The 15115-nt window shown below is 42.5% G+C and overlaps 1 protein-coding gene across 8 annotated transcripts in view; it reads left to right on the forward strand.

Annotated features, from left to right (window-relative positions):
* The window catches only part of nfia (nuclear factor I/A), a 151646-nt gene that overhangs the window by 103885 nt on the left and 32646 nt on the right, over nucleotides 1-15115 (forward strand). For all 8 annotated transcript variants that reach the window (XM_079592157.1, XM_079592159.1, XM_079592158.1 and 5 more), the window contains 3 exons: nucleotides 2685-2750; nucleotides 8236-8310; nucleotides 14633-14750. In XM_079592157.1, the coding sequence (XP_079448283.1) occupies nucleotides 2685-2750; nucleotides 8236-8310; nucleotides 14633-14750 (259 nt within the window). The remainder of the gene's footprint in view (nucleotides 1-2684; nucleotides 2751-8235; nucleotides 8311-14632; nucleotides 14751-15115) is intronic.

The following is a 15115-nucleotide window of genomic DNA, read 5'->3' on the forward strand; positions in this document are numbered from 1 at the left end:
TTGTGGAAACAATGCTCCAATCCCTGGAGCTTCACCTTCCATTGATACTCCAGAAAGGCCCGTTTGTATTTCTAAATTAAGTTTCTGCCTCCTTTTATGGGCCTTCGTGTTCCTGAGCCCACTGTGTAAAGGGCCTTTTGAAAGTGGGGTTTTAACACACAATTGGATTACAGCAAAGCACTTGGTGAGAAAGCGGCGGGTTGGGACTAGCGGACCTGCGAGAAGTACAGATGGTTTAGCGCATGCATAATGAAACAGACCAGGCGGTGTGTGTGTGTGTGTGTGAGAGTGTATGAACGCCCCCCCCCCCCCCCCCCCCCCCCCCCAAAAAAAACCCTCAGCATGGCCTGGGAGAGGAAGAGTCGGAGGCAGGCCAGGGGGTATAATGCTCCTATCCAACCTGCCTGCTGCCGCAAGCCGGTCCTAATGATCTAATTAGGGAATCACCTCGCCAACTAATTCAGCCACGTTCCTATCGGTTCGACACCGTGAAGCAACCTGTGCCCGTCTCAACTAGCCCAGGCTTGTTATAGGATGCTAAACGACTTCTTTTTAGCTTTTTGATTGTTCGATAATGAATTACACGGCGGAATAACACGTTGACTGAATCACTCCAGGTTGCTTTTCCTATCAGTTCGACACTGTGAAGGAACCTGAGCCCGTCTCAATTAGCCCAGGCTTGTTATAGGACGCTAAACGACGTCTTTTTTCCTCAGCGTCCCTTTTCGATAGTTCGATAATGAATTCTGTTGTCGTATTGAGGCAGAATAACACGTTGACTGAGTCACTCCAGGTTGCTTTTCTTCTCCCACACCGAGCGGCGTTCCCATCTTTTTGATGGTGTGAGAACAAAATTAGAGATAGGCAGGAACCATCCCTCCTCTGTCTTTCAGTCGGCGGCCCATAGAGTGGCTTGTTATGCTCTTGTATAGAGGATTTAGGCCTGATGAATGGGCCTGTTTGTGCACGGTATTTAGTTGTTTGTTGTTTAGTGTCTTTTTTTTGTTGTTTATTTCAAGCGGGAGGGTTTTTTTGTGTCACCCCTCGCTCTCCGAGGGCCCTCGACAGGGGGTAAATGCAGATGTGACACACAGAGTCTGGGTCTCACGCCTCATTTGCATATTTAATTAGCAATGGGCGCTGTGTGAGAGAGCACTTGGTCCACTGAGGGCAACTGGGAGAGTGTGTGAAAGTCCCCGCACACTCTCACCCACCCGGCACCCGGTTTCCCGGCCCCCTTCGTTGCGCTTTCACATATCTCTGGGCTGTTGCTGGGGCGGGGGGTGTTGCTGCGTTGTTTCGGCCCACTCTTCAGATTGCCTTTGTTTTAAACTGTTGATGCAGACGGCAGCGCTGAGCTGAATGCAAACAAGGCCCTAAATTGTTTACTTTGTCTAGGAGCAGATGAAGGGGCTGGACAAACTTCTTTTTTGTGGTGGTGGTTAGGGTCTGGGTTTTGCTTTATCTTCTTTTATCGAAAGTTACTTTTCCATGATTTATCATTAACTGAAAATCTGGATATCCAAGAAATTTTTTACACCAATTTTAGTTACATTTGTACTCTAAAGTGATGTTCGAAGTTCCTTTACCATGATCCATTCATTACCGAAAAATGAAGTGAGAAAAGTAATAATTCAGATTTGCCATCCATTTTGTTTTGGTTGGTCACTAGCGTGACATAGGTAATATTTCTCCCAGCATGACTATTTTATCTCCAGTGCAAAATCAATACTCACCCCATCGTCTAAATCATCTTAAAGGGTGTTTCTTTGCCGTTTTTGGCTGTCGTAGAAGAGTTAAAGTGAACGGGGTGAATCTTTGCAAAAGTTCCCTTACTGTCTAGGCACGAAGCATTGCTATCGCAGCTAATGGCACCGTTAAAGAGCTTTCTTGGGAGAAATCGGAGCCCATCAAATTTATAGGGCCTTTTTTATGCAGTACACCCAGGTCTGAAGGCTTTCTCTCTCTAGACTTATTTCCATAAGTGCCTCGGCTGCAAATAGCACACTCAGTGTGAATTCACAGCCCAGGCCCCACTGTCGGTCTGACCTACCGAGCCGCGTGCCAAAAGGACATTGGCTAGAGTACAGTCAGACCTTTTTATTTCCGATAACTTCCCTTTGTGTCTGAATGCTAATAAATGTAGGCTAAAACTTATAGTTAGGTCTGTCAATTGATTAATATAATCATAATTAATTAGTTTAATGTTCGATCAGTTTCAATCCAGTTTTTTTAATCACTTTATTATTTACCATAGCGCATATAAATATTATTTATTTACCACATTATAGTTTTTATGTTGCAACGAATCTCATTAATTAACATGTTAACACTGTCGTTTAACGCCTAGAAAGACAAAGTATTTTTGCGACGTGTGCAGTTGTCTGTCGGCCTATTGTGGCAGCAGTCAGCTCTATTGAACCGGCAACACGGTGGCCTCCTGCATACACACATCTGTGTAGGGTTTCACCTGCACGGCCAGTGTGCGCTTGGCAGCCAGACTGCACGGTCAGCACAGCCATCGGTGATTCCTTGGTACTCTGGACTAGACGTTTACTATAAAAGTCTTGAGATTCTGGAAACACGATTTCAAGAGACTGTCAAGTGCATGATCTCAAAGTGGTCGTGAAACAAAAGTATCACTTTCTGACTCTCTCTCTCTCTCTTTGTGTGTCTCCCTACAGAAACAGGGCAGTCTGAAAGTCCGAACCAGCCCAGCGATGGCGACATAAAGGACCAGCCAGAAAACGGTGAGTGTATCTGCTCACGTTTTCCAACATATCCAGAAAAATGCATGCGCATATCCCGAATGATATCCAGGTTAACGGAACCATGGCCTAACTTAATACGCATTCCTGATCAGTACATATTATTCTGAGAAAAAACATTCTTAATCAAAATTAAATAACACCTCTTAAACGACTTTGTGTCTCTGATGACATCACCAAGGCCATGTGTGCTATTAGGTCATGTAAACAAATAGCAATTCAGCCATTATTTTAGCTAACTTGCATTCACATCTGGCATAATTATGGTATGTAACAAGCACTTTTCACTATCCAATCAATTCCTGGCTGATCAAATCAAGCCCCTCCCCCTTTTCCTCATTGAATATCCCGTTTTCCTCATAGTTCTTGTTAGCCAGATGAGCTATAGTGGGAACTAGTTTAAAACCCCAAGACCCGCTCTCTCCTCTGAGTAGATCAGCGTGAGTCTGTTTGTGAAAGCCAGTGGTGGGCGATTACTCTTAAGAGAATTGTGTTCGCGTAAACTTGTGCGAAAAGTGGCGTCTTTCCAGTGCAGGCAGAGAATTGTTCTAAACGGCCTCTTTTAAAACAAACACAGAGCAGCAATTCCGCTGATTTTGTGTGTGTTTACAAATTATTAGCGGACAATGAGAAAGTCTGTGTCGACTGATTTACAGTTTGAGAAAACATAAACACGATGATTGAATGGAAACAGTTGCCTGTTTGCTTGAGTTTAAACAGAGAATGATGTTGAAAAGTCCCGCTTTATCCTCCCACAACCCCCCTGTATCTCCTGTGTGTGTGTCCCATAATACTGTATTATAAGGCACATTTTCCTCCAAACTTAAAGATTATCGCAGATGTGCGCCATGAAGCTTGAGCTATTATTTCCACGCCCTTGTGTGTGACACCAACATTGCCCTGTTTACTCAGATTAGAGGATACAGACAGATGAGCGTGTTCATCTCTCTCATCCTGCATGTAGCTGATATTATCTTTTCATCTCTCTCTCTCTCATTGTTGAACTGAAGATCACCCCGTTGTGCCGATATAGGCTGCACATAATCACTCCGCTAATGTCTTTTTTTCATATTTTCTCTCCTGTACAAACTCGCTCCATCTGGTATCTGTTTCTGTCGTCCGTGATCTTCGGATTATTTCCAGTTTTGATCCGAAGCAGTATAGGCCGTCTCGATCCAGAATTCCTGTCATCCTATACAATCTGAGAACTGTTTTTAATTTAATTTACAAAAGTGATATCCAAAAAGTATCCAAACTGTAGTAAAAAAACTCTTAACTTTTTTTTCACTTAAAGGGATAGTTGACCAAATATCATCATCTTCATCATTTATTCACACCCATGATTTTCCAAACCTATGTCAAAAATATTTTAATAAATTATATAATTTAATCAAATTAAGGAATTAGATTTTATATTCATACACAGTAGTATATTATATTCATTTTGTGTATGTGTATATACTTTTGTTTAAAAAAATTCCCCTGAAGCCAAATGAAAGCTTTTTGTGAGAACTACTGAAGAATGGAAAATCATATTTTCAGTTCCCAAAAAAAAAGAGAGTTATACGGGTTTGAAACGACATGTGGGTGAGTAAATTATGACAAATTTTTATTTTTCAGTGAACTATCCACTAACTCCTTTCAGTGCCTGTTAAACACCATCAGCCGTAGCCTAAAGCCGTCACACACTTCCAACTTTCCCTGTCACCACCTCTATTTCTCCCTCAATTCTCTCTCCCTCTTCTCCCCGATGCAGGAAAACATGACCAACATTTTTTTCCATGGTTTGTTTTTGCTGGTAAACCTTGACCCTTGTGCTCCATGCTACGTGCACTTTCACAAAGCGTTGCTGCTGTCTTTCTGGGACGGGGCAACCGTTGCACAATCCGCAGACTATTAGATAAGGCCAGAGGATATCCTCTCCTTTACAAGCCCAGGAGAGAGAGGGGAGGTGAGAAATCCATTACAGACAGCTCAAGAAAATGGAAGAGAATGTGTGAGAGAGACATTTGATTTTAAAAAACAAACAAACCGTAAAAACAGTTCAATTGTTCACTGCCTCTCACAGGGCCTGTTTATGGATAGTTGATAAATGTCAAGCAGTAGATACTTCATCTAAAGTATTTTAGATGAAATATCCACATTTTTATTCATAATTGAGGGACCCTCACATATCTTGATCTACCTCTAAAATGACTTTCTGTCTCTGACGACATCATCAAGACCATGTGTGCTATTAGATAATGTATACACGCATTCACGCCTGGGTTCATTTGGTACAGTATGTAATGCACACTTTTCACTATATAATCACTTCACGCCAGAATATCCTGTTTTACTCGTTTTGTGATCTCTTAATACACATTCCTGATCAGTGCCTATTATTCTGAGAAAAAACATTCTTTTTAATTCTTTATAAAAAAAATAACATGCTCCAAGTCATGTCAAGTCACCTTTATTTCTATAGCACGTTATACAATACAGATTGTTTCAATGAAGCAAACAGAATTCAATTCTGCTGTAAAGCAGCTCAAAAAGACAACAGTAAGCAGGCATTATTTAGGTGAAATCAGCTTTGTGTTGATTCAATTCGGTTCAATAACTGTGAAAACTTTAGCAATTATGAAATGTGTTAAATTTAGCTATAAAGCAGCTCTGGAGAAAAGAGTGACGTAAAACGACATCAAGGCCATCCGTGCTATTAGGTCATGTAAACAAAATGCAATTAATACATTGTTTTATCTAACTCGCATCCACATCTGGCTCCATTCTGAAATGTAATGAGCACTTTTCTCTATCCAATCAAATCTTTATACTTATAAAAATCAAGCCCCGCCCCTTTTTATATTTTACTCATTCTTGATTTCTTAATCACATTCCTGATCAGTGCAGTTTGTTCTCAGAAAAAACACTTTTCGTAATTCTTAATCAAAATTAAATAAGCCCCGCCTCTTTCTCAAAAACTTTCCATCACTGATGACATCACCAAGGCCATGCGTTCAATTAGATAATGGCAAGCAAATGGCAGTTTAGAAATTAACTCGCGATCAAGTCTTGCTTCACCGCCCTTTTTTCAGAAGTAAAATGGGTCGCGAACCGTAAAATAAACTAAAAGTTCATTAAACTGTTGTGGGATAGCGACCAAATCACCTAAAATCTTGATGTTGAATACAAAAAAGTTTGTTTTTGTCAGTTACCCTGATACAGTATAGGTTTGCTTCTCTTGTGGCCCAGTGTAGTTCCACTCGGCGCTCTTGTTGCTGCACTGGAGGCTCGTTGAGGTCTCGGCGCTGCTGTGAAAGGCGAACCCTGGCCCCTCCCTACATGTGTGTGTGCGCCGCTAAAGTGGACACAGCTGGGAGTGATTATCCGTGTTGAGATATAGAAGCCCTGCCCCTTCCCTCGCCCCTGCCTCCCTATATGAGGCACTCATGGAAATGCCCTCAGTGAACTCCGGGTGCATATGCTCCCTATACTGGAATTCTAGTGACGAAGGCTCCTTCGTTCGTCCACTCTCTCTCCCTCCTCAGCTCCATTGCGTCATCCCTCCGTTTTCCAAGTAATGGTGCGCCTCACTTCTGCCCTGTATTATTATTGTTTCACAGTATGTACAGCTGTGTGGAAACTTTTTGCCTTTCTCGCTCTCGACCCCGTAGCCCACTGTCCTCGTCGCTTTGTCGTTTTGTAATCTACCTTGACTTCCTGCCACATGCCCTCTAACATACGTCTCCTCTCCTTCTGATACCTCCCTGAACAAACTCTATCTCACTTCTTCTCAATCTCAGGGGCATCTGTGCAGGAATGCTCTCCGGGTCTGCAGTCTTTTAGCTCATGTCAGCACTTTCTCTTGCAATGAGGCGTAGATATTACCCCTCCCTCTCTCTCTCTCTCTCTCTCTCTCTCTCTCTCTCTCTCTCTCTCTCTCTCTTTCTCTGTTTTTATTATTTATTATTCTGCCCGTCCACATGCTATATGTCTCCTCATCCAGCCAGTCAAGACTAAACTCATTTCTATTGTTGGTTTTATAGCTCGCCAGCCACCGAGCAGAGGAAGTTGTTTAATAGCTAACATCACTTCCACTCAAGTTTCGTCTCGTCACCCCACTCTATACATATATTTTATTTTTATTTTTACAGGAGAAAGAATCTGGAGATGTCTCGTATATAATAAAACTTTTAAGATTCTTATGTTTTGCATTCATTTACATAATGTGACTCAGCATTGAGTTTGATCCTATGCAGAGTTCTTGTTGGTGTCATATATATATATACATATATTCTGGAATATAAGATGTAAGTCGCATTTGATTATCATCTCAAATGTGGTGCGACTATTCTAAAACGACTTATATAATGCAATTAACATCAAGCAAACGTGTTTGTGCTGAATGAGAGAGGTATGTTAGGCCAAGTTTATTAGTAGAATGCATTTCCCATGTTTATAATAAATGTTGTTTATAATGAATACCACTGTAATTTCTGTATACTTAAATTTTTCATTCCTGTTCTGTTCTGAGTGAGTGAGGGAAACTAAAATACTTGTTTGTAATTTTTGTAATTCTTTTCACTTTATTTATCGCTATTTTACATTTTTTGACTTATAGTCAGGGGCGACTTATATAGTTATACTATATCTATATATACATATATCCTGTATTTTTTTTTTGGGGGGGGGGGGTAAATTTGCACATTAAAATCTTATCCTACAGTTCTCGCTCTTGCAACTACTGCATTTCTTTTGCAATCTAGTTAGTTCTAATCTAGTGAATACTGTATGAAGAGCATTGTAAGATTATGTCTAACTTGTGATGATTAACCTTGCCATATCAGCAGTTTTTGACAGTATGTGAGAGCAGGTCATTATGGATATGCAGTCCACACTTGACTGCATGTTTTGATTCTGTGGTGTTGAATGGTAGGAAATTCAGGGTCATCTGGTTGTCTGTGGTTGAATCTGAGGCTGATAGGGGTTCCTCCAGAAGAGCAGCAGCCCGCAGGATGTGTGGCAGGTCCTGGCTCAGTCGTAGTCAGCACAATGAACACAGTAATTGTGGTCTGTCTGCTGAAAGAACTTCTGTCAGCCGCACAAAGAATGTGTTTGACTGCGAAACAACCACATATCATACGTAAACGCATATAAGATCATATAATGGTAATTTCTTGGGCATCCTATGCGTCTCCCCGTTTATGTGTGTGTGCTGCATCGCACCGTGCCTCTGCCCCACTCTACTGAGACACTCATGGGACCAGATCCAGATGTGCTCTACCCTCAGTGTCACTCTAAACACTCCCTACTCCCTATTCCCTTTCCCTACTGGGACTGCGTGTGTGTGTGTGTGTGTGTGTGTGTGTGTGTGTGTGTGTGTGTGTGTGTGTGTGTGTGTGTGTGTGTGTGACTGACAATAAGACTGTCTTAAGACTGTTCATTCCAATAACAGTTTTTCCTTCTCTTTCATGTTGTCTCCTAGGGCACCTTGGCTTCCAGGACAGTTTCGTCACATCAGGTGTCTTCACCGTCTCCGAGCTCGTGCGAGTCTCACAGAGTAAGATCTCCATAACTCCCTGTCCACTGAAAAAAAATCTTATTTGTGTCTTATTTTTCAGTTAAAATGTCTGAAAGTCCTTAAAACAAGATAAATTTACTAAAGCAACGTTGCAAACTATGTTTTCATACAATATCTTTAATACGAGTGTATTTTGTCTTCGCAAAGGTGGATTTGTTTTATTTGACCTATTTAAAGTTTAAAAAGACAAAATATGGGTCAGTGAAGTTAAAAAAAATCCATAAAAATGCAGTAAATAGAATGACTTAAATACATCCCTTTTATGATTAACGTTTTTAAATTCTGAATTACAATCATTTTGGAAAAATAAAATTTTTCTTGTGGTGCGACATGAACCACATGTATACATGTATAATATACATCAAGATTTCCTGGTATTTTAATTGCAAAAAAAAAACTCCTTAAATGTCAGTTGTAATTTCACTTTCAGCATTAAAATCAGTTGATTGAGTTTTCATATAGAACTTTTAAACATGTCAAGTAAGTTTAGTTCATTAGAAATTTTGTGTAAGGGTTACAACCTTTAGCTTGGAATTTTTTTAGGGATGTGAGGTTCTGTTTCACCTGTACATGAGGCCAGCCGCAGATTAAAACCACAACATCTGAAGCACCCTTGTTCAAACACCTTAAATTCAGCACAAAGGTAGGATGAGGCTGGTGATTAACCAGTGTGCTGGAGGAAAGCTTCTCCAGTTTCTCAATGCTGTTTTCTGAACAATGGGCTGAATCCACTGTCCCTCCACTCATTAGAAATCGAAACACCAGCGAAATGCAGCAGTCAGCTGAAAGTGCTTCAATGCAGTGCGGTTCAACAGTACTTGGACTCTCTAAAGTACAAACTAAGTTTTTCTTTTGTGCAGCCTTTTTTAAATGTCTCTTTTAAAGCTCATATTTTGTTATCCGTAAATAAACTACAGTTATGAGGATGCAGTTTGTCGGATGCTAAATATTTTAGTAAAGTGAAGAAAGCAAAAAGGTTAGTATTTTCACAACCTGAGAAAACAATCAAGTCATTCCCAGATTGATAGAGCGATTAAGACAGAATGCAGAAGAAGGAAAGCTGGCTTTCCCGAGGAGGCAGGGAGCAAGGAGAGAGGATGGGAAGAGAGTAGAAAACGTGACCTTTAAAAATTGCAGACGTCCACGGTGGAGAGTGACAGAGCGCAGCGCGATCCATACGTGCCTGTCGATACCCGCTAACAATAGCCGATCCAAAGCGCCTGTCAGCACTCGCTGGAGCCTTCTGATCAAAGGTGCATTGATCACACTCCTTCGTGACCTAATCCCGGGCGAAGGAGAGAAGAAGAGGGTGTCATGGGGCCCGGGCAAAGAGCCCACCGTGGTCTCACCTCGCAGTCTGCCTTCAAAAACCCTCAAAGTGCCTGCCAACGCAAAGACAGCGTCTGGAGAGAACAAACATTTGGGTGCCACCACATTCTGGCGGCGTGACAGCAGACGGGCGGAAGGAAATGCAGGGGTCAACGTGAGTCCAGCATGCATGTGTGAGGTGGTGCAAAAGGATGTGGAAAATGATGAAGGGTATCAGGAGAGAGAGGAAGACAGATATTAAAACTCAGCCAGTACTGTGCTGCATCAGAACTCCTGGAGTATGATGGTAACAAGATTAAGGAATATGCATAATTGATCCAGCTCTGCAGAGAGATTGGCTTTTATCCTAACATCTGTGACACACCGAGAAGAAAAGCAAATGCTGGGTGGCATATGCTGGATGTTCAATTCAAATCAAAGGGTTCTGCTCTCTTTTTCCCCCATTTCTCTTTATTCACCTCTCCTCTACACAGTCCAGTGGCTTTTAGTCGGCAGGGGGTTGCCAATGTTGGCTTAAAGAGCATATTACTCTTGAGCCCCACAGAAAGAATTTAGTAAAGTGCCATTCAAAAAAATTTAACACAGGGTAATGCATTCTGAGAAATGCACCACAAAAGTTGTCAACACAAACTTGAATGTTCGCTTGTTTGAAATAAAAAATAAAAAAACGTTTAAAATCTTATGGATAGATAGATAGATAGATAGATAGATAGATAAAGAGATAGATAGATAGATAGATAGATAGATAGATAGATAGATAGATAGATAGATAGATAGATAGATAGATAGATAGATAGATAGATAGATAGATAGATAGATAGATAGATAGATAGATATTAATTTCCCACAATGTATCTCCTTTTTTGAATTTCATTCAATTCTGTAAATCCCCTTCCTGTCATTTCTATTATAATTCCAATTCAAGTTTCTGTGGGCCAACCTCTTGAAATTCTTAAAAACTCCACCCTCTGCGGAATGGCGGGAGAGTTGACTGTCTCACCCTCCTGCATCAACCTCTTTCCTTCTTTAATGGGCAATACCATCTAAAAAGTTCAGCAGTCAGCAAAGCCCACAGTTAGCATAAGTCCTCTAACAGGATTGCTCCCGATGGAGTGGCTGTGAATTAAAGTGCTGTATGCATGCACACTCATGACTTTGGTCGCTTCTTGTGGAAGGCACAGAGATGATGCTGTTGATTGAAGTGAAGAGGGTAAGTGCACCAGATTGGAAGATGGGTAGAAGAGGTGTACTGAAGTGGCGTATGAATTGCCCAGAGGAGTTCCGTCGCGGCTTCTGTGTGGGAACGTCTGGCAGATTTATTTAAGCGAACGGGGAAGGGGTTGAGTGCAGGCTCGTGCCCGTTCGGAAGATGAAAGGTCGTGATATTGAATGGACAACGGGCTGCCTTAGCTCTTCCCTGACTATACACTATGACCTTGGCTTTGTGCACCCATTACACAATTCAGTGGCAGCCCAATCGAATCTGCTTCTGTCGATCAATATCCTATTAAAGCACCACACAAAAAAGGAGAGGAAGGGAACGAGAGAGAAGGAGGGGCGGTCGGGAGTAGGGAGAGCGAAATGAAAGTCTCCATAAAGTTAGCCGCTACAGCTACGTTTTTTGTAAATGGAACTCCACATAATTGGCCAGTCGATACCAAGCTGGGGTAATTTCGGAGATTGGGTCCAACTTTCCATATCCTCCTCCCTCCCCCTGCTCCTCCTTCATCAGCTATTCCCTTCTACCTTCTTGAATCTTACAGTGTCTGTGTTCTTAAACGTTCCCAGAAAGAGCCTCTATTACCTAGTTTGTTTTTTCTCTACAGCTGGCCTCTGTATGAAGTCAGACACTGTCACTTCACAGCTTGGCACACCGTCAAGCTCAGGTGAGCAAGAGGACTTGTATGTTAGCCAATTTTACTGTTGCTGCCGCCCACTCAGAGCCTCTCTAGAGGAGATTGCGAGGGCTACAGAAAGAGACAGGAGATGACACAGGATTAGGATGAGGTTATTGTTATTAGTGTGCCTGCAAGAGCCTCGCAGAAATGTTGGCAAGCAACAAGGCAGTGTGGTCCAGGGGCAGGGACACCTGGAAATCCCTGGGCGAAGGCCGGGCGCTGGCACGCACCATTAAGCCATATGACCGAACAGGGGGAGCGGATGAATTATGGAGTAGGAGAGGGGCCGCCGCGGCAAAGACACTGCCGAGCAGCACCGGTGGGGATACGCCCACCAGTCTTGTCAGCACTGTGCCAACACTGGGCCAAAGCCTGCCAGTGGGCAGTGCCATCTGCAGTGAAATACACACACAGGGATTGAATCTTATAAACGCTAGCTTGCCGCGAGTTGTCCTACATTTTCACATTAATAAAGATGGATAAGGATAAAGATGATCATTGATGAAAGAACTATGAACAATCCATTTAAGTGATATGTAGTGCACAATGGTCATAGCACATAGATTACTCTTTGCAGGTGTCAATCTAGCAACCTGCTTATTATTAGTCCTGTTCTTCAGAGTGTTTTTAACAGGAGTAGTAATATGCTGAGTCCAGGACTACATTCTCTTCTACTTCTTAACCTCCCTCAACTGGACACCGACCTGCAGACTCCAACAGCGAGCTTCCTGCTGCTTTCTTTCCTCATTTGATTTGATGGTAAACTATACGGTGGACGTGTAAGGTTCTTCTCCAGACTGAGAACTCTGAACCTATGCTGTAGGTCTATATCCACACAGGAGCTGATCCAGCAGAAAACCCCACTGAAGACCTGTCAAAGCTCACAAACTTCAGACCAGCTCTAGATGAGATCCCATCACGCTACAGTCCTCTCGCTCAATAAAGCAATGAGGAGTAAGGCGGAGGCAAGACGGGGTGAACAGACGTCCAGGGTTTTTGAAGTTGATTGCTACTGCCTTTGTTGTCAAATGCTTCAATTTGAAAATCCGGCCTGAACAAAAGCCGATTTTTTTTCTCTCTCTTTCTCTTCCTCCTCCCCCTGCTCTTTTCAAATGAATAGCCTCCCCAGCTTTTGTAGATGCTTTAGCGGCCAGTGTTTGGGTGGAGGGGAGGAGTATGTCTGTTTGTTGTGTGTATGTTAAGAGGGATTTTCAACTCTTGAGACAAGAGACTACACTAAAAAACCTCTGCCACGTCCAGCAGACTCGGTCACTTTGCTGTCCCGACAACAAACTTCCTGTAGTTTGCCGGCCTTTGGTCTGAAACCTTTTTGCCTGATTCTCTTTTACTATATGTTTACCTTGTTATCTATAAATCTTACTACATGTTTAAGTAGGTGTGCATGATATATCTGCAACATATTTGTAAATATTGGAGATATTTAATTTCATCATATTGTTGGATATTGAAAATGTAAAAAAAAAATGTAATTAAAAATATTTTTAGATTTAGATTTTTTCACTGTCATCTAACAAAGTTTTTTTTTTTTTACATGATTTTTCTTAAATCCTCATTGATCATTTGTACCTTTGTGGACACCAAGAGAGTTTTTGTCAGGTTTAGCTAACGTGTGTGGCCGATTATTCATTTATTGTTGTCCCCAATGCATAGCTAAGTAAAGCCACACACTGCAATGCCATTCCTCTGCACTAAGTAAATAGAATAGATTGAAACATTTTGCTAATGTACTTTGCGCCCAGCAACTTGAAAGGTAAAGCAGTAAAGATCAGAGAGAGAGAGAACAGAAGGGAAAGCAGAGAAGAGAGAGAGATCAATGCCGGCCTGATAGCCACAGGCTTCATTTGGAATCCTCCAAGCGAAAGCACTTGATAAAGCCTTTAAGAGGTAGAGACTGCGGATTACCTTTATGATTGATTTCCATTCCAGTCAGACAGACTGCAGTGTGGTCATTTTTCTACCCAAACTGCAGCAGCAGGGCCGGCCGCTCTCGGCGCGAGGGCGCGTTTGTGTGTATGTGTGTGTGCGTTGAGGGCCGGCTGAGTTACTGCAGCCCAGTGCCCAGGTTAGCTCTCACACAAATTACTTCACATCCTACTATTAGCCATGCAAATGTAGCCGGCTTTACTGCTCATCATAAATAATCTGAGCCACCACTTCTATTAGAGCAAAGGACCGCCCACCCCCCCTCCAAAAAAAAAAAAAAGTTAACATAAAGAGATGACTCAGAAATTATAGCACTTCCTTTCTCACTTCCTACGTATCCAACTTTTAGCTTGTTGGCTAGTGCACCGGCTCTCTCTCCCTCCCTTGGTCCAACTTGCCCCTTTAGCTGTGTCCTCTTCCAATGTTAATTAGGCAGCCCATTACCGTGTCTATCACAGTCTTCCACGCTGTCGTCCGCCCGACTCCGTCCCCCCCCCCCACACACACACATATACATACATCTCTCTCTCTACGCCTGGGCCCGGCCTATTAGGTATGCAGGACCAGGGCTGCTCTCTTACACATTCGTGCTGTCCTCATCAAAAAATAGTGGTCTCAGTCACCATGAATATAAAGAGGCATCACGGCTTTATGTACTGTATGACAAAGGCGTTTGATAGAGCGCTGCTCACCGATGACCTACAGAAAGGGGCACGGGATATCTGCAGCTTGTGGCGACTTGTTCTGGGAGGAAAGTTTTGTAACTAGTACTAGTTAAATAATGCGAGTAAAGGTGTGTTAACATTCTTTAAAATATATATATATTGTTCTATCGTTGTGTCTGTCTGTCTATATCTGTCTATCTATGGTTTTATCTGTCTTTATATTGTTCTGTCTTTCTGCTTATCTATCTATCTATCGATCGTTCTATCTATCGTTCTATTTAACAAATATTAAAATTAAAGCTTTTCATACAGCCAAGATGGCTGCTGAGTGAACCAACTTGCTCCAAAAAGGACTATTTTTTACTTCTGACGTGGAAATGAAGATGAAAAGTATCAAAAGCTGATGCCTCAGATTATTTTTGTTCACAGTTATTGACTTTTGTTCTCTTTTTTTGTGTGTGGCAGCGCCTATTGCAGCAGGGACGGGGCCTAACTTCTCGTTGGCAGACTTGGACAGCTCTTCCTACTACAGTATGAGCCCTGGGGCCATGAGGCGCCCCCTACCCAGCACTTCTTCTAGCAGGTACACACTCAAAAGACACGCACACACTCTCTCTCCTTCACTCTGAGTCTTAATTAATCAGCCGAGGCAGAGATTGATGTGTTGGCTGAGCGTTCGAAGAGGCTGCAGGAGTCTGAGCTACACAAGCTTCCAGCATATGTGTGTCCACCTGGAACCTTCTCCCCCCCACCACCCGCTCAGCCTACAGGCCAGTCATGCACACACACACACACAGACACTGGTCCCCAATGTAAAACCGTACTACGTGGCACCCCTGCACACGGGATGTGTAGACAGATGCGTGTTGTGTTTGGACACGTGTGTGTGCACAGCTGAAACGCAGCGTATAGACGGTCACTGTGATTTCACTTATGGGCAAATTTCGC

The sequence above is a fragment of the Phoxinus phoxinus genome (assembly GCF_949152265.1).
Source record: "Phoxinus phoxinus genome assembly, chromosome: 20".
Classification (NCBI taxonomy): Eukaryota; Metazoa; Chordata; class Actinopteri; order Cypriniformes; family Leuciscidae; genus Phoxinus; species Phoxinus phoxinus.